Here is a 20,477-nt window from a genome sequence, read left to right as displayed (position 1 = left end):
TGACATCTTCAAGTTCTACTGTTTAGACTGTAACACTCAAATGGGAGTATGGTCAGGTACAGGATATATGAAGGCATTTATGCATGCCTCTTCTCTTTAGAATAATGGTAACTGTTTTTGCTTTGTGTCATTGCTCATATTAAAAAGAATAGTGTGAGATGCACTTAGATACATTTGCCTTTTTCTGTACTGCTTGTGTACTTAAGTGCACCCTTGCAAGGAAGGTCACATGAGGAGCACCAGAATTCTCTATCCTTTCTAGAAAGAAAAAATCTCTCTTCTTAAGTGATTGCCAGAGACAGCCTGTGAATGAATAGACTGGGCCCTGATCTTGAAACAGTGTGACAGTACAGTAGGCATATATTTACCTGTGTGTGTATTTAACTGTCATGTTTATATTCTTCTTTTGAATGCACAATGAAAGTTCAAAGTGTTTTAGAAAGTCCCATATATTTCCAGAGAAAACAATAATAATGTTTAAATTACAATTAGAATAAATTTAGCTACCACTAAAATTCCGATCGCTTGAGAAGAGCTTTCATAAATAATTTTGTTTTCTATGGAGAGAATTCTCCAGCTGTTTGCCACTACTGAAAATGCCCTATCTCAAATTGATAGAATTTGGAGCAGGATATCACCACTTCTTCTAGCTGTCCCATTTTTACCATGCCAGGGATCTCTAGGTAACATATGTGGGTCTCTCCTCAAAATTTTATCCTCAGAACAATCAGTGAGATAGATTAGGCTGAGAGAGTATGTGCCTGGTCCATGATTGTGAACTTGGGATTTTGCAGTCAGGGTCCAACCTCTACACCAGGAGACCCCAATTTTTTTGAGCCCATGGGCACATTTGAGACAGGACATGGTGGATGCAGCAGTGAAATTGCTACTATAAAATGGCTGCTGCAGGAAGCAGAGTGAGCCACAAAATGATTGCCACAGCTTAACTTCAGTCACACATGACAGATCCCTGTGCTGCAGTGGTAGCATCTGCACATGCAATCAAATCTCCAGTAGTCAATCCAGAAGTTTTACTTTGTGAAAGCCTTACCTGGCCATGCCCACTCCCTATATAAACTTGGCAGGCACCAGAAAAGGTGTCAGTGGGCACCATGGTGTCCAAAGGTGCCATATTGCCAACACCTGCTCTACATCACATTATCTGTGACTTCATTTTGAAGCACAGGAGGCTACATTTCAGCAAAGGGATTCCTCTGAAAGGTCCATACTTCTGTTTTCTTCTCAGTTAAACTCGCCTCACAACAAGGTATAGGTTTTGGCAGATTAAGGATGTAACCTGGTAGGACTTTGTTTAGGTCCCTGTGTCACTAGTTCATAATGTGTGCTGTGGTATGTTGAATATAGTAGAACCTTCTGGATTGAAATCCAAAATAGAGGTGTGGCTGGAATTCAAACAAAAATGATCAGAAACTTTAAACTAAGTTGCCATTGTAGACTATGATAGTGAACTGCAGCTGGAATTTTCTCTAAAAGTTAGAGAATTGCAAATGAGGAGTGTTACTATCAAACAAGCCACTTTATAGTTTATATAATAGGCCATATCTCATACTTGAATACTCTACTATGACTCTTGTTAGGGTCCTTGTTTCCCATATTTGAAATGGTGGAAACTGAAGGAATAGAAAAGGTAAGTGATGTTCTCAAGGTTATCCAGTGAAACAGCAGTGGAATCTGAAATCTGTAACTCTCAGTTCCATGTTTGAACTGCTGGTTCCATTTTACCTATTTTATTTGACTGATGTTGGCCAGATGCTTGGATGATAGAACACTGCCTGTATAACAGCCTGGATACTATTTCTGTGAACTCTGTGCCATTTGGATAAAGCTTCCCCTGTTTTGGCAAACACATCTGAGCCTTGCAACGCTGTTGTTTTTTTTTAAAAAAAAAATCTTCCCCAATTGATAGAACACTTCTGCCATCTACAGCGGTGCTGATCAGGTAGGATTTTAAAGAGCCTTATCAAATATGCCTGGACTGCACCAAAATGAGTTTGCAGTATTTTAAAAAGAAAACACAGCTGAATCAGGCTAATGTGGCCAGCAATATATTTTGGGGTGGGGTTGAGATGGGGAGTTGCAGTTTTCTCTGTAAGAGAGCATAAAGGGAAGTGTGGATAAATGCAGTTTTTACCTTCAACCCCCTAATCAGTGACTGCAGATCAATCTTTCCTGGGTTAGAGTGTCTTTGACTTGTATGGCAGGCTTGAGCTGGCTACCAGATGTTTAACTTGTCCTCAGCATGTGGTAATTTATTTATCTGTTTATGTATTTCACCAGGAAAGTATCTGTTGCGTTTCTGTGTAGTTTGCAAGAGAATGCTGAGGGAACAGTAGCAGCATATAATGTTACCAAGAGGGTTTCTTTTTAAGTGCCTTGCTTCAGTTAAGAGAAACATTTGGAAATGTTCTGTTGGTAACCTTTGTTCTCGTTCTCTCTCACTCTCTCTCTCCCTCTCTCCCTCTCATTCTCCAGACCCTGGTTTTAAATGTGTGGCAGAACACTGTAGTAGAACAGGCTTGTCTGGCTATATTGATTAGGACTTTTTATAAAAAAAAGAAGGGGGGGCAATTCATTCTCTGTATACTTTCAGCCATAAAAATTAAAGTGATTCTCCAAGTGTCAGACATTTTATACTTGTTAAAAGTGAACTATTAAAGTCCTTAGTGATTTATTGCATGGTACAAAACTTTTGAAGCCAGAGCAATGTAGCCCCTGTGTGTTGTTTAATTTAAGGAAGCAAGACACAGTAACTGCTCTGTGACTAGAAGTGGGAGCTTTGAGAGCAGTAAGAGGACAGTTTTTCAGCATTGTGTTGACAGAACTATTGACAGGTACTGCACTGTGTTCTTAAAGTGCTAGGACTATGCTCCTTTTCTACTCACTCATCAGCAATTTTTGTTCTTCTTATGAGTAAGATAAAAGCAAAAGAGCCAAGAAATGTACCATGTATTCATCCAGTTGTAATTTTAAAAATTAAAGGCAAACTAGACCAGTCTTCCTCTGAACTACATTTTTACATTTTGAATCTCCACCTACACAGGGGCATTGGAGAGTGATACTGCAGTATCTAATAAAAGTATGACAATTTATTATTTTGGGTTCCAAAATAGTTCTGTTTGTTTATGCTTACTTATTTTATTTACTTACAAAAAAATTGTATCCCTCCATTCTGGCCTTACAGAGAACACCAAGGCAGCTAACAATTAAAACATACATGACCAGGACTTTTTCCCTTGGGGAACAGAGTTCCTGAACTTCCTCATGGAAACAAAATTCTCAAAAAATGTTTTAAAGTTCATGAGGGACACCCATGCGTCTCTCCTTCATTTCCCTCTTGAGAGTTCTGGCACCTCTTTTTTCCGGGAAAAAAACCCTGTACATTATAAAATATGTTATAAAACTAATAAAATAAATCTGCCTCCCAAACTTACCTATTTAAAACAACTTTTTAAAAAGAGTTTTTAAAGAAAGAATTAAAGTACATATAAAATAGTTACAAAACATAAAACATTGGGGATCATTGAGAAAATGCAAACAAAACAACAAAATCTCTACCAACTGGCAAAAGATGGCAACCGAAGGGGAACAGACAAATCTCTCTGGGAAGAGTGTTCTGATGTATTGGTGCCATGATCAAGAAGGTAATGGTAGTGTTGGAGTTACCAATCTAGATTTTGTGAGCTGTGAAAAGCAAGTCACTGAATGCCTTTCTCCCTCTGCATGCCACTTACAAATAGTAATAACTGTAAACTTAGGTTTCAGTTAAGAAGCTTCATTATTTAGGCTGTGTAGCGACATGAAATACTAAATGCCTGTTAATGGCTGAACAAGGAGATTCCTCCTTTTCTTCCTATATAAGCTTTAACTTGGCATACTTTTTCTTGTATATTCGTAGAAGAATAAGTTAGACATGGTGCAATGCCAAAGTGTTTCATCTAAGTTTTGGAAATGTCCACTACTGTTTGTGTCCTACTGCTCTTAGAAATTCAGTCAGTAGCTTTCAAAGGTTGCTGTTAGGGATAGACATGAACTGATGCATGAACCAGATCCAGTTCATGGTTTGTGAGCCTTGGTTCTTGCATTTGCTTCTCTTACAAACTGCCCATGAACCAAATTGTTTTTCATAGAGGTTCATGGGAGTGGTTTGTGGCCGGACACTTTGACACCGATTAATAAATTGTCAAGGCAGTGGGGGGATGGGAGGGATGAACTTCTGCAGCCTGGAAACACCAATCTTAGCTCTTCAAAGTTTGATGGGCAATTCTGACTGCCAGCAAGAAAGTTCCCATGGGAGCAGAATGGATACAAACCCCCAGCTCACACCCAGCTACTTTCACTTTGCAGCAGGCAGCTAGGCAGAGGGGGAGTAGAAGACAGCCAGGCAGAGAGGAAAGGAATTGTTAGTCTGTGAATAGTGTTGGTGCCTTAGAGCTCTGAGTCACTTGTCTCTCTGTTACAGCCAGGCAGAGGAGCAAAGCCAGTGAGTACTTCAGCCCAAGGACTCACACACTCCTAATTGCCAGCACCCCTCTATGCCATGAAGATGAGAGTGGGGGCCAAGGGTGCTCATTGTGGGGGGAAGAAGTCCACCCCTCATCCCACAGGCCCCTGTCCCTGTGGAACAAGCCTGTCCTGCTAGCCCACCAGTATCCAGGTGCAGTGGGGTGTCACCAGGGGTCTCAGAGGCAGAGCCTCTTTTGTTTCATGCACTCTTGGGGATGGAGTCAGAGGCAGAAGAGCTATTAGCACTGCCCAAAGTGAAGCAGTTGCTAAGACTCTTTGCAGAGGAGGAGGAATCTGAGAGTGGTGATGAACTGGGGGCTGTTCCACATCCCAACTCCATGGGGCTGCTTCTGCCTCTAGTCCTCCCCTCCATTGGTCCTTCCAGTCCAGCCCCACAGTACAGCATCTATGCCTCCAGACTGCCCCACTTTTGGGCCTCCATTTCCAGCTGATACTTTGGGAGCACTTCAAAACTCTCCCCTCCTGGTGGGAGGGGAACCGCCAGGTAGGCCATCCTCCAGGAGGTCATTCCCATGGGAATGCTGGCACCACTGAACTGAAGGGCTAAGGAGGCAATAATCCAGGAGGTGATTGCCTGGATGGACAACCTTTGTCATGGAGGATGTGGGCTTTTGTCAGCTGCCGTGCTTTGTCACCCTGTGGTGCTCCATCCCTCACAGAGAAATCTTGGCCAATGAATTGTGCCCTCCTTGCAGCATTCTGTGGTGGAAATGGTCAAGGCTCAGTTGTCCAGAGCACAAAGGCGGGCCATACACTTCATGGCAGACTTGTGGAGCAGCCAGCAGCACGGCTATCTCTCCCTCAGTGCCCACTAGTGGCTACCAGAGGATCTCCGGACTTCCGGGGCAAGACCAGGGCCCCAGGAGCAGGGGACTGTCCTGCTGACTGGCTACAAAATGGTTCTGCTCCATGCACAGGCAGTAGATGCAGACCATACAGCAAAGAACATCACTGCCACAATCTGCACTAGCTTGCAGGAGTGGGTGCCCATGAGTGACATTGTCAGTGGCCACATGGTCATGGGGACTAGTGCCAACATGCTGGCAGCAGTGAAGACTGTAGACCTAAAGGGCATCATCTGCATAGCACACACCCTGCATCTGGTGATGAAGGATGCTCTTGGGCTGGGGAGAGGGCTGGGAAACCACATCTGTGGCTTCGTTGACTGAGTCAATCCATCAATACCTCTTGGAATGAGGCCGCATTGGAGACATGCTCCTTGTTGGATACTTGTTGGTGCCTTCCTGCCCAGTTCTCTTGCAGCATCAGGTCTGCCCACTGGCTGCATGAAAGGCAGGAAGGGGCAGAACACTAGCTCCTACAGGACATACCCACTTTCTGGAACTCCACATATGTGATGATTGTGCATCTGGTGGAGCAGAAGGCTGTGATGCAGGGCACCATCTCAATTCTGCCCATTCTGTATAGGGAGAGGAGCTCAACATAAACTCAAATGAATGGGTAACCCTGTCTCCGGGCTGTGATTTCCCCAAAGAGTGCTTTCTAGGATCACCTGTTGGGGGGGGGCACTGCTCATCAGCCCCCCCCCCCAATCCTCACCAAACCTGGAGGGCAGCTAGAGGAGCATCCCAGGGAGGTCCTCCGTCTCTAGCTTGCAGAGGGTCCATTCAACATACTCCTAAAAGAGCACTTTCCTTGGGCACCTGCTTTGGGTGAGTTGTAATTCACCCCCCTAAATCCAACCCTCACCATACTTGGAGGGCAAGTAGAAGAGAGTCAGCTGGAGACTCACTGTGAATTTGGCATCTCTAGCTCACAGGGGAGCCATTCTACCACATCTCAAGTCACAAACAGGTCATTTCACAGTAAAAACAATATCAAATTATACAATTTAATTCCACTTTAAAACCAATTCAGAATAAGATGGCAGACTGGTTCGTGGTAGTCCGGAGTGCTTCTTGCATTGTCTGGATGGTCAGTACATCATCCAGTTCACCAGAAGATACTGTGCAGATCTTTTTAGCACCATAGGGCCATTAAGTAGGGCAATATGAGCAGGGGAGGCCAAGATGGTTGGACATCCGTTGCCTTAGCTGGAGACCTGGTGAAACAGTTCTGTTTTCCAGGTCCTCCATAATTGTAATAGATCCCACAGGGCCCTGATCTCCGGTGTGAGCATGTTCCACCAGGCCGGGGGCAGGGCAGAAAATATTTAATGTTTAGGCAAAAAAAAAAATAGTCATTTTAGCTTCTAGGGAGAGTTCAGGCTTGATTTGAGCTACAACCCATTTATGTGTCCTTTTGGTGGTCTATGGTATCTGTAAAACTCTCTTCCAATACTACATTTCAAATGAACCAACTTCCTTCCTGTCAGCTTCGTTGTCCAACTTTCACTCCTGTACAAAGTAATATAAGTACCATGGAATGAATTAACTTGATCACCTTCACCAGTGACACATCCTTACACTTAAGAATCTTTTCTGCCTCCTTCATGGCTGCCCTTTCCAATCTCAGTCTCTGATTTCTTGGTTGCAGTCTCCCTTTTTGGTTGATGATGGAGCCAAGGAATAGAAAACCTCTGACAATTTAGATTAGGAAAGGGGTTTCTGAATTGAGCATCTGTTTTTGGATTGGCAAGGCAGAAATAAACAACCCTTCTGCTGCCATAGGAGTATATGCATTCTAGCCATATTTCTTCTTTAGTGGAGATAGGAAGACTATTTAAGAGTTACTTAAGTCGCTTAGGACCATTGGCAGGTACTACATTCTTAAGGGTTTCCCTCATTTCTTCTCCGTCATTGCTAATGCTACAGGACAGAAAGCAAGGCAGCAATGATCAGTACTTCAGGAAAGTTATTTATAAATAAGGCAATAAAAAGCACACTATCTAAATTACAGTAATTTAACCAGGCTTATACCTGTAAATTATATATTATTTTGGAGAGAATTTTAACAATACTAAATGTTGGAATGCTTTTGCTATAACTTGTCTGTCTCTTTTCTCTCCATCCTCTTTCCAGATGTGTTTCAGTTCTGCAGCATGGGTAATGTAGTAGTCTTGTTCCATTGAGGACACTGTTGGATTTTTCACTGTTATTTACCCAATACAAGCTACTAGTCAGCAAATCTGGTCTTCCCAGCTGAGGTTGCTAATTTTCACTCTGTGACATACCCTCTTCCTTCTTCCTGAGAACTCTGTTCTCTTCAGCAACTGTCTTCTTCCAGCTCTTCTTTACTTAAAAGTAACACAGCAGTGCCCCAACTGCTCCCTCCCTGACATCTGGTGTGACTTTGCTTTGCTGAGTTCAAGTTCTAACTTCAGCACATTATGCATTAAGTGAAAGATGCAAGAAATCATAATCTCAGTGGAACTTCAGGTTCCAAATTAAATGTGCAGGACAGCTAGTGAGAATAAACAGGATCCAGGTTCTACGGAAATTTGGCATGAAACCACTTCCCCAGCTTGCCCCTTGGTGGGCAGCAGTCTAAAGGAAGCCTGAGCAGGGCACCCTGAGAAAATGTATCCCAAGTTCTTATAGACAAGGGACCTTTTCATATTGTACGGTGCCTGTTGAAGGAAACAGTGATGGACAGGTAGTAGGTAGAACTGCCACATTGTCCATAAAGTGTAGGTAGATATGTGTTGTCTAGTGCCAGTTGCAGTACTTCTGACAAAGTTAAATACTCATACCGAATGCAGTCTTTGGGGAGGGGATTAAAGTTATTACTTTATTTTCTCAAAATATTATAGTTAGCTAGACCAACATAGAGAGACATATAAATTACAGCAATAAAGAACAAGAAAAGAAACAATGTATATTAAAATATACTCTTTACCTTGTTTTGTATGGAGTATGCATTGTCTCTACTACTGATTTCTTGAAATGCCTCCTTTCAAACTGAACACCTTGGGGAATGTGTCCACTGAGTAATGTAGCCAGCAATATGTAGAACCTCTGGGTGTATTAATGATGACTTGTCCGTGCTCTTGTCAGCCTGTGTTTTGATCTGGTAGTCAGTGGCAGAGTAATGAAGTGATAGGAATAGCATCCTGATTGTATGCAGCTGGCAAGACCAAGGCATGGGCAATGAAACTATTGTAATGTAATGATAGCTCTACCAAAGCACTTTTATAGAGCACTAAAAAACTATAAATATTAAGCTTTGGTTCCTAACTCCATTCCTGTTTAATGGTAGAAGGGTATATATTTACTCTCCCAAATAATTCAGTTAAACCTAGTAGCAATATATTTCATATCAAAACAGTTGTATTTTATGTTTTTCCATTTAAAAAGTGCTAACCTTCTGATAAAAGCATTTGTCTCCCCCCAAAGTCTAAACATTAAAGTAAGCATTAATTTCTATTCATTTTTGTGTTAAGGTCCGTGTCTACAGAAACATATTTTCATTTTTAACAGCAAAGATCAAATCAAGTAGTTATTTGTGTCTGTACATGTTTCATGAAGATTGATTGTTTCAGTTGCTATGTCACAAGAATATTTTTCACTTGCTGAAAGTGTGATATTACAAGACAGTCACTGAGGAGTCACAGGAGTAAATGAAAAACAGTTACTTTAAAACTGAAATTGTTCAAGGGAGCATATGGAAATTAAGAAAGGAAATGGAAAAAGTAAAACAGATTGTCAGGAAAAAACTGATATATGAAGACACCTTTTATCTTGCAAGGGGAATGAAAGGGGTTTGGTCGGCTGCTTAACATGACTCAGTGTTTTTTTTTAAAGTTGGAGATCCCATAAAGATGACAATCTGAAGCTTCTTGACATAGTGAAGTCAGTATGGTACTATATTGTAGCTATAGACTTTCACACACAGCCACTTATATGGGTTTTGTCATAAAGTGCACACTCTACAGAAAGCCACAGCTGTTTCCAGTCCTCCAAGCATACCAGTGCTATGTATATATTCAGGAATCTAGGAGTTCCATTACATATTTAAGTGTACATTGTATAGAAAGAAGCCCCTAGCCTAGGGGCTGCTATGGAGAGGACTGTTCCTCCCAAAGCAGAGGAAGAAAGACATGTTTTGCTTTGCAAACTTTTCCATGGAAGAAAGAACATTGTGTGTGAAACAGCCCTAAATATATTTTTGAGTAGGCTTATTCAAAATTGAATGGGATAGACTCAGAGAACAAGTTTCATTGTGCAGTATTTGTTCCTTTGGAATCAGAAGATCATCTGAAGGGTTCAAATCATGCTGAGGCTAACTTGGTTTCATCAACATTCAGGCATTTTGGCAGCCATATGCATAAAAGTCTTCGAGCAAGTCATGTGAAACAACTTATGATGTCACAGTTCTACCATATGTTGGTAATAAACTCAGAATGGTAGAAAAAAGTTATTTAAGTCTTTCCTTAGAAATTAGGTGTCTAAAGACCATTTCATTTGCACTAGGGGAGCAGGATTGTAGCAGATATCTTGTGCCAAACATATATTTGTCCCATTTATGGATGTTTCTAAGGTTGGACATAGTATTGTTATCATTATTTGTAATCCATAGTGTGTTTCTGTAAATTTTCTTCCATCTCACAGCCTATTCATGCTTATTTATTTAATTTATATCCCACCTTTCTCCCCAAAGGGGACCGAAAGTGGCTTGCATTTTTCTCTTCGCCATCTTATCCTCACAACAACCGTGAGGTAGGTTAGGCTGAGAGTATGTGACTGGCCCAATATCAACTGGCAAGCTTCCCTGGCAGAGTAGGGATTCAAACTTGGCTTTCCCAGATCCTAATCTAACTCTTTAGTCACTGTACCATGCACACTTTGCTTTAATTGACCCTCTTCTTCCCACCCCCCCACCCCCAATTCGTTGAAAGTTGTTTTGCGAGTGAGTGTTGGTGTTTATTTCTGACCTCTGGAACATGAGCAAGGAGACAATTATAGTTTGACTGTGTCAAGTAACTGTGTGTGCATGACTGCACATGTATATAAAGTAACTTTTTAAGACTGCATGTACAAGATGCTGTACATAACATAGGAGTGAGGAAGCCAAATGCTGCAGCTAGGGAGCAGAGGATGAAGCAAACCTGTTCCCCTGAGGACTGCCCAGTGTTCACTGTAGAGACCAGAGCAGTGGTTTCAGAATGGCAGGGCACATTCACTGTCTCACACCCATAATTTCCAGGCACACACACCCACAGACATACACACACGCGCACAAAATAAAAAAAAATTCTAACAGTAGAATATTAATTATATATGTAGTCTTATTAAACTAAAACATGAAAATGTCTGTTTTTTCCAGTGAATACAAACATAGCATCTCCATTGTTCTCGGCAGGTGTGGAGAGAGTTTCCTGACAGACTAGTTGGGTACCCTGGTCGCCTGCATTTGTGGGACCATGAGACAAATAAATGGAAATATGAGTCGGAGTGGACCAATGAAGTCTCAATGGTGCTCACTGGAGCAGCTTTTTACCATAAGGTAAAATACAACTTTGAGAAAAACTGGGAAGTCCATAGCATGGTTCTGAAGTGGTGGCTTCATATTTTAGGAAGCTTGCAGAGGGAGCTTTTTGTGCCACTATGAGCAATAGAGGCTTGAGAGGGTGGCAGGGACCTTTCACTTCCTCCTATGACTGGGAGAATAGATGTGATCCAGAGAGAACCACTTTCCATTGGTGAGAGGGACCATTTGGTGAAATGCCGGAGTGTAATCACCCTACAGCATGTCATGATGTGCCTTACTCATGCATTTCTCTTTGCACTCATTAGTTGCTTCATAGTATAATTTTTATAATTACCAGCTGATCTGTAAGGAATATGTGGATGCAGAGGATATCCTCAAAGGTAATAATGATAACACTTGGTATATGTGTTTGTACTTGAGGTGTAATATCACGAGATAGTAAAGTGTGCCCACACATTGCCATTTTTTGCTTTTGAATGGCAAACAGCTATTCTATTTCAAGATCCTCCTCATTTTCAAAAACTTTGAGAAGTGCTATTCCAGAGGCAATAGTATGCCTTAGATCCAAAGCTCTTGTGAGCATGTGGAACTACTTCCATGGTTCCTTGTATTTAGCCGTCTGGCAAGTTTCAGTTCTAAAAAATAGGTTGCCAAAACTACAGGTGTGGAATGTGTGAAAAGGGGAAGAGAGCTAATGATTGCATCTTTTATTATTTGTATGTGTGGTTCAGCAAACTCAGCCTATGACTTGAAGTGGGAAAGGGAGTTGTCTTTTTTTAACATGATATGAGAAATAAGCTCTAACTGAAAGGGGCAAACAGTATAGAAATGGAATAAATGAGGAGTATAAAACACTGGATATCTTTCATTTGCAATCCATTCTGAAATGACTGAGAGTAGCATAAGAGCATAGATGTGCTTGTTTTCACACACTTCCACACTTCCACTTTCACACACTGGATACTTTCATTTGCAATCCATTCTGAAATGACTGAGAGTAGCATAAGAGCCTAGATGTGCTTGTTTTCACACACTTCCATTAATTTCAGCAGGATTTGCACTGAAGAAGTTTGTATCCCAAATTCCCATTCCAGTTCTAAACAGTTAGTTCCAGTGGTCTGAAAGGCTTGCCTCTATGCTAAATATATATACATGTTTTAACTCTTTTTCATTCCACAGTATTTTAATTATTTGTACACATACAAAATGCCTGGAGACATCAAGAACTGGGTGGATGCTCACATGAATTGTGAAGACATTGCCATGAATTTTCTAGTAGCTAATGTTACTGGGAAAGCCGTCATTAAGGTAAACTTTCCTTTGACTGCTGTCTATGTAAGGTGGCAATGCCACAAAGTCTTAATTATATATGAATGTGAATGTCACTTGGGTTAGAGTCTAGAGTCTGAAGCAACTTTTAACATTAACACGAATAAAGGGCATTTCACTAACAATTAAGACCAACAGTAAAACAGTGATACAATAAATGGCATAAGAATATGTTCAAAAGATAAGTAGTAGCATAATAGTAAAATCAGTATTGAATAACACAGGAAGCAGTTTTCATTTAATCCCTATGAACAGTAGGTGGGGGTAGGAGTCAGGGAAGGAGGGAAACACAGTGCCAGGGAGATGTATGGGGAGAGAATTTCAAAAGTTTAGGGGCACAACAGAAAAAAAAACATATCCCTTATGGTTATCCACATTATCTTAGAGCAGAGGCGTCAAACTCATTTGAACAGGGCCGAATCTGACATAAATGAGACCTTGCTGGGCCAGGCCATATGTGTCATAAAATATAATACCAGGTAGCAGAGACAAAAACTTTATAATGGACACACATACAATTAAAGGTTTTTAAAAAACTTAAAATAAAACATGATTAAAACATTAGCACTCGCTGGTCTTAAAGGTGCTTTCTTTGTATCTCTTCCATGGGGTCCAGGAAGCTGGGCAAAGGAAACTCTGGCTCTTTCCTTCCTTCCTCAGGGAATCAGGAGGGGGAAGAGCCTCAGCCAACAGAAGGAAGAGAGGCTTGACTCAGTAGCTCTGCTGTGCAATTAAAAGAGCCTGGCAAAGCAGGCTATCCCTCCCCCAAGGGACAAGCCTCAGCAAATGGAGAAAATAGAAACTTTGCTCTGTAGTTCCTGTGCAATTGAGAAAGCCTGGCAAAGCAAGCTGTGATGCAGAAGGAAGCAAGAGAGAGGGAGAAAGAAGCAGATGATAGCCAGTTGCTCAGGGGCCTGATAGGAGCCCTCCAAGGGCCTGATTTAGCCCCCAGGTTGCATGTTTGACACTCCTGTTGATGAGGGCATACATACCAGAGACTTTGCCAACTACCTTTATTGATGGGCAAGTCCACATATAGAAGCAGATGGTCTTTTAAATTCCAGTGTCTCACACCATATAGGGTGAACAGCACGTGAAACTGAGCTCAGAAAAAATCAGCAGTCAGTGTTATTCTGTCACTGCCAGAATAACATTATGCTCCCAGTAACGTATTTATTCATTTAAAACATTTTATGTTGCCTTTCCACAGCATAAGGGGCCCTAAGGCAGTGCACATAAAATGTTAGAACAGTTAAAAACTACATTAAAATTATAAAATAACTCAATAAAAATACATTAAAAACTTCACCAAAACCATGTAGGAAAACTCATAGCCATTACTGGAAGTATACCAAATGCAACAAAAAAAGTCTGTACCCACTGGCAGAAGACATCAGTAGAGGGATACAGATGAATCTCTTTGGTGCAGGAGTTCCAAAAGTTTGGTGCAATCACCAAGAAAGCTCTTTCTCAGGCTGCCACCTGTCTAGCCTCAGATGGTGGACACAACGGAAGCAGGGCCTGCAGAGATGTCCAGAGAGAGCGAGTAGGGTAGTAATTTGTGCCAATCAGCATTCTTGGTGGAGCATTTGTGTTTGTACCATCTGTAAAGGCAGCATCATGAAGTGTACAGTATAGTACTCTAACCTGGATATGATCAGAGCATAAATATCTGTGACCAGACTGCATCTCTCAAGGAAGGGCTGACACTGAGTGAAGTTGGCTATAGAGCCCCTCTATAGCTTCAACAACACCCCCAAACTGTGAGTGTCTTCTTCTAGGGGGAGTTCAGTCGCATCCAAAACAGGCTGACACTTAGGCTACATTGACAAACAGCTCTTGAGTCTTATTGTAATGAGGTTCCTTTTGGGCCTTGTCCCATCAATATCCCAAATATGGACTCCTCTTTTTATTGACTCCTTGAAATGATGCCCTTTCCATTTTGCTTAGGATCCAAGCCTTAAAATCTCTATGCTGCCTAGGGCAGTGGAGGGGTTTTTTGTGCCATTGTCGGAGAGCAACTATTTTTACCAGACAAATGGGGGAAGGAAGTAAATAGCTTAAACTGAATGTGTGTGTGGGACGAGGGGATTGAACAAAATTACCCAGAGGAGAAAAATTCCCAGCCCAATCTATCCATGCCTATAATAACTGGCAACAGCTGATTTATAGGAATGCTAATTGCAAGAACGTTAGTTGCAAGATCAGTTTTTAAATTGAACCTTACCCCTGACATGATTTCAACACATTTTTGGCCTGGATGTTCACTTTGTCTGCTCATTTAAAAGCATGTCAACTCAGAATGAGATTTAGAGGTCTCCCGGCATTACTTCAATTAGCAAAGTCTGCTTTCCTGCCTGTCCATCATCATTTACCCAGGCTGGTGACTGTGTTTTGGAGAAAAGTCTTTAGAGGATAAAGCATGTGTGTTTGCTCCAAGAGTATCTGAACTGTGCAAGGGCACTGCAGAGTAATTTGGCACCTAAATGCAGTCAGGAGAACCTCACAGAGTTTGCCAGTCAGCTATTAACTCGAATGAGCAAAGTGTGTCTATTGGATTAAGGTTACCGTGAAATATGAGGAAGCTGTATTTCACCACTCTTATGGCTGCAAGAACAAATAGTGTTTATACAGGGACCTTGGCAGTGAGAAAACAGTCATTAAACAGGAATTAAGGAGCTTGTCAACACCACCACTTTCCACATATAGCAGGTGAACTTCCCCCACCCTCAGACTTTTTTATTGGATCACTGTAAGCTTTGCAGTCAGCTGGGCCAGATGGAACCAAATGGTATTGATGCCCCACCTTTTTCAAGGGTTTGACATACACACTACAGATAAGTGCAAGAAGTGTTGTACTGCTTTTCTGAGAAAGGAGATTACTGTGTGTATTATTGACAGTGTTATCCTGATTTTGTACAGGTGACCCCGAGAAAGAAATTTAAGTGTCCAGAATGCACAGCCATAGATGGATTGTCACTAGACCAGACACATATGGTGGAAAGGTGAGTGCTTCTCCTTTGCCCCACTATCATTTCCTCCCCCCCCCCCCCAGTTTGTCTTTTTTGAAGTCAGGATGAAGGTTGTTTTTACAAAATACTGCTACATAGTTCTTGTCTACCATGGTAGCTTTAGCACAATGGAGTTTCTAATAATTTCTTTTGAATTACATCTCAGCAGGGTTATGAAAATGTGGTTTCTGTTCCCTAATTCAGCAGTTCTACTTGAGCATAATTTATACTGTGTTTTTAGTATATGTATGTAATCAATGTTATATGTATATTATGTTTTAAATCAATAGATGCTTAGAAATTAATTTGGTCATATTTATTTTTAATGGAGAAACACATTTTATACTAAAATGCAAATATTGTTTCAGAATGATGACTTACTAAAATGGCAGTTTACTAAGAATGAAACATTTATAAAAGGAGAATTATAATGAGAATAACAGCTTAAGGAATGAACTGGTATTGTAGCTGATTCAGTATAGCCATAACCAAAATTTGAGGAAAATATTTGAGTGATAGTAAAACACATCAAACATGTTTTGCAGTGCTTCACAACAAAACACTCATGGTTTGTCTGTATCATTGTTTCATTGTTGATTGCTAAGTCTGGAAAGAGACATACTATTAATGAATAACTCATCCTACTAGCAGTTAGTGAGGTTCTGAGTACTGTTTTGCATGAGTCAGCACACTATATAATTAAAACAATTCCTCTCAGCAACAATTCAGTGCAGACATGCATAGATGAAAAGATACAGCATTCTCAGGATAGCAGAGTTTGTATTACAGCTAAATGAGTCAACTTTGCCAGGCAATGGATCTTTGCTTCTTACTTCTGTGCTCTTTATAAAGGATAAAAGTTTGGCCCAAGAATTGTTGTTTGCAAGGCAACTAAGAACAGGTACTAAAGGGGAGTCAATATTTTGTGCTGTTGAATAGTTCTTCAAAGAGAAGGAAATTCTGCATTACTGACATGCTTGTGCGATTGATGAAGTACCATCAGTGACTGGTCGCTACTCTAGGTGTATTGCTTACTTGAAAAAAAGCAGTGCCAGATGTCTTTACCATTTACTTTGTCATTCATCGCCATAATCTAGTTGCAAAAAACCTCAGTGATCACCTGCGCAAGTCATTACACACTGTCTTTACTGCAGTGAATAAAATTAAAGCCCATGCTCTCAATAATCAGCTATTCCAGAAGCTGTCTGTTGAGAGTGATGAAGATATTGGCTATCAAAAGGCAACTGTGTGAGACATGTTTATGACCTTTTTGACACTGTTGTAGAGTTTTTTGAAGACACAAATGTTTTGCTCAGTGATGAACAGAAAGAGATCAGGCATGGCATTGCTTGCTTATCAGAACTATTTGTAAAGTTCAATTAAATGAATTTGCAGTTGCAAGGAACTGTGGTCAATCTTATCAAGGCCAAATCTGTCATCTATATACATTTATTTCAAAGTTAACTCTATTCAAACACAATATAGGCTGTCATGAGCTATACCAATTTCCAAGCCTAGCTGAGCTAGAAGAGGAAGCTGGGATACAATATGATGATCTGCAAGTTTTTTGTGACCATTTGGATATGCTACTTGAAAAGCTGAGGATTTTCTTTTGATGGAGACCCAAGATTTGTAATTCCATTTTTGGATACTGAGGGAGTTAGGGTAATGGATGAAGAACTAATTGAGCTACAAAATGGCCCGAGAGACATCCAGCTGTCCTCAACCAGAACGAGGGCATTTTCCACCCTGTCTCCAACCTGATGGAACTCTCTGCTGAATAACATCTGTGCCCTGTGGGATTTAATGCAGTTCTGCAGGGGGCCTGTAAGACAGATGTTTCACAAGGGGGTAGGTTAAGGACAGCGACAGTTTCCATCTGCCTGGCATTCTGTGGCACGCTTGGAATCTTTAGCAGGATCTATTTAGGTGAATTCTTTGTATTTTTACTGTTTTTAATTATGGATTAATATCTGAATGTTGCACATAGCCCTAAGCCCTGTTTACATGGGAGGGCAGTTTAGAAACTGAATTTAATAATAACAATAGCATTGAAGCCAAACTTTAAGAAATTGTACCAAGAGATCTTCATCGTGGTCTCTGTGCAGTCCCACACATGGGTCTTGCCGCAGGCAACAGATCCATACCTCGGAGTCTCCAATAGCTCGCCTAGAGCGTTTTTTGGCGCGCTTTCCACTCGCCCTGGGGAGCAGGCATCGACTGTGCATGCCTGGAGCGAGCGGGAGGCGCCATTCCCACTCAGGTTCTCCAGTGGTCCCAGGAGTGGGCCAGTCCTCACTCTTGGGGATCACAGCTCCTCCTCTTCTATTGCAGGGCTTAACAAACTTGACCCGAAGGGGAGGTGCTTGATCCTCAGAAGCCAGTTTGTTCAGCCCTGCCTTCTAAGCAGGACGTGCTTTAGAGCCCCTTTGAGGCTCTTGACCCGAAAGTTTGAAAGAAAGAGAGAGAGAGAGAAAGAAAGAAAGAGAGAGAGAGAAAGAGAGAGAGAGAGAAAGAAAGAGAGAGAGAGAAAGAAAGAGAGAGAGAAAGAGAGAGAAAGAAAGAAAGAAAAAGAAAGAAAGAAAGAAAGAAAGAAAGAAAGAAAGAAAGAAAGAAAGAAAGAAAGAAAGAAAGAAAGAAAGAAAGAAAGAAAGAAAACTCAAGAAAGAGTACCTGGAGTCAGTGGCAAAAGAAATCTCCTGGCAGGGAGAAAAGACAAGCCGCTGTTTTTTCTTCTCTGGGTGAAAAGGGGGGGGGGGGAATCCCTCCCGCGCTAGATCAAAGCGCTGGAGTAGCCTCCCTGGTGAGGCACGCATACGCGCCTGTTTGTTCTGCCGGCCTCTTCCCGGTCCGACGAACGTGCTGAGGGCCGTGGATTCGTCTTCCCCATCAGCTCCCTGCAAAGGCACTCTGGCAACCCCAGGGGCCTGCGGAGCAGCAAGTTAAAGGGAAGACGCAAAGAGGAACTGGGCAAAAGGGAGAGGACTCGTGAACTTCACGCTGCCCTCCCAAAGCGCTGAAGGTAGCGCAGTCGACGCGGTAGTTCCCAGGAAGGGAATAAGAAGCGGCGGTAAGCTTTCTGTGAAGGGGGGGGGGACCCTTAGGGAGTTCCCAGGGGGAGAGGAGGTCTGCAGACCTTCCCAGAGCCCCCTTTTTTCCCAGTGGCACAAGCCCACGGAGCGTTGAAGGAGTCTGGGATCCAGACGCCTTTATTCAGCCCCCCCCCCCTCCTCCCCTCATTCCCTTCTTCCCTATGTCTCCCCTGTTTGCTTCTGCACTCAGGAGGGGTGGCCCTGGTGGATATGGCCCCCTGGAAAGGGAGTTAAAACCAGTTAATGCTGGTGAAGGGGGGGGGAGGTTTTTGGCGGGAATGGCAACCATTTTACCTATGCTTCTTGTGTTTCTATAGGGCCATTCATTCTAAGATGGCTGCTTCCACTAGATTTCCTATGGGAGCTATGTTGGAGGAGGGCACATGTGAGTTGGAGTTGGCTGATTCACCAGCACAGGAAGAAGGGACAGGGGATCATCAGGCTGATATTTCAGCAGATGAAGCTAAGTCTAATCTTCTTTCTTGGATTCAAGAGCTGGTCAAAAAAGAGGTTCAAGCAGCCTCTGCAGCCACCCCAACCCCTCCACTTAAGAGGGCAGCCAAACAAAAACACAGAGAGGTAGATAAGGAAAAGGAAAGTTTTCCCTCAAGGCCTCTTAAGCGCAGTAGGTTAGATTTGCATTCAGTTCCCTCTGATCAAGAAGAAGAGGATTCTGACTTGTCTGATGGCTCTTCGTCACCTGACACAGGAGAACTCTCTGAGGAAGAGGAGGGGGCAGCCTCTACGCATTCCAAACTGTTTCCAGCAGACGTGTATCCATGCCTGCTTCCAAAAGTGATTAGGACATTGCAGATACAGTATACTCCAAAATCTAAGGATGAGGAGGATGCTGAGTTTCCTGTTGCAATGGAGGATATTATCCCCAAGTCGGGTTCAAAACCCCTACAGGTCCCCTTGCCCTCAGGGTTTTTCTCGATAATCGGATCTGAGTGGGAACATCCAGCCAAGCCTAAGACGGTGTCATCAAACTTCTCTAAGTTCTTCTCCTTCATCCCAGAGGCGACCAAGAGACTGAAGTTACCAGTGGTAGATGACCCGGTTAACAGTCTGGCCTCTAATTCCATACTACCAATGGATGCGGATGGGATGCCAAGGGATCCGACAGACAAGCGCATAGAGCAGGCCTTACGTCGCGATTTTGAAGCCTCTGCTAGTGCTTTAAAAGTGTCAGCTACCACGTCTCTTTTCTGTAGGGCTTCATACATGTGTCTCTCTGACCTAGCTAAGAGGGAGGATCTGCCTAGGGATGTAAAGGACTCACTTAAAAAAATTACGCTAGCCACGGCCTTTGCATCAGACTCGACCCTTGAAGCAGTTCAACTCTCTGCTAGGGCTATGGCCTCTAGCGTTACAGCCAGACGGAATACCTGGCTACGTAATTGGGATGCAGATCCCTCAGCTAGAGCAAAAGTGGCTGCAGTTCCTTTTAAAGGGGCCTCACTCTTTGGGGAAGGCCTAGACAGATATCTTATAGAGGACAGAAATAAGAAAAAAGTCCTGCCCTCCAAGAGACGTGATAACAGAACGAGGCAGAGGTTCCAGTCCTTTCGTGGAAATAGGAGAGACTCAAGACAAACCTCCTTCAAGCAATACAGAACAAAGTGGCAACCAAAGGCCAGAGACGGCAGAGCTTCCTTCGGTGGGAAACAAAGTCAACCAATCAAAGGACAGAAGAAGTCTACCTCAGCATGACTGGGCGGGTCCATTGGACCTCAGTCGGATAGGGGGACGGCTTCAAAGATTCTCCCACGTGTGGCATCAAACTGTTTCAGACAGATGGGTTTTGGACACAGTTACCAACGGTTACTCCCTAGAATTTTATTCACCTCCACGACACCGTTTCCTGGAAGTACAGAGATCTCAATCCCTCGAGAAACATCGTACATTGCTGATGGCCATCGACCATCTGGTTCAGATAGGAGCCATCGAATCGGTCCCGGTGACAGAAAAATTTCAAGGCACATATTCAGTCTTCTTTGTAGTCCCCAAAAAGAACGGAGACATTCGGGCTATACTGGATTTGAAGTGGGTGAACAAGTCGGTAGTTACAAAGAAGTTTCGAATGGAGACTCTGAGGTCCATACTACTG

The 20,477-nt window shown here is 42.4% G+C and overlaps 1 protein-coding gene across 1 annotated transcript in view; it reads left to right on the top strand.

Moving 5' to 3' along the window:
* EXT2 (exostosin glycosyltransferase 2) overlaps positions 1–20,477 on the top strand; it is a 164,340-nt gene that overhangs the window by 130,788 nt on the left and 13,075 nt on the right. Inside the window, exons 11-13 of the mRNA XM_060261890.1 lie at positions 10,807–10,950; positions 12,115–12,243; positions 15,187–15,269. Of these exons, the coding sequence (XP_060117873.1) occupies positions 10,807–10,950; positions 12,115–12,243; positions 15,187–15,269 (356 nt within the window). The remainder of the gene's footprint in view (positions 1–10,806; positions 10,951–12,114; positions 12,244–15,186; positions 15,270–20,477) is intronic.

This window comes from Heteronotia binoei, chromosome 21 (assembly GCF_032191835.1).
Source record: "Heteronotia binoei isolate CCM8104 ecotype False Entrance Well chromosome 21, APGP_CSIRO_Hbin_v1, whole genome shotgun sequence".
Taxonomy (NCBI): Eukaryota; Metazoa; Chordata; class Lepidosauria; order Squamata; family Gekkonidae; genus Heteronotia; species Heteronotia binoei.
The sequence above is the reverse complement of the archived record's forward strand: the minus strand, read 5'-3'. Positions and strand labels throughout refer to the sequence as shown.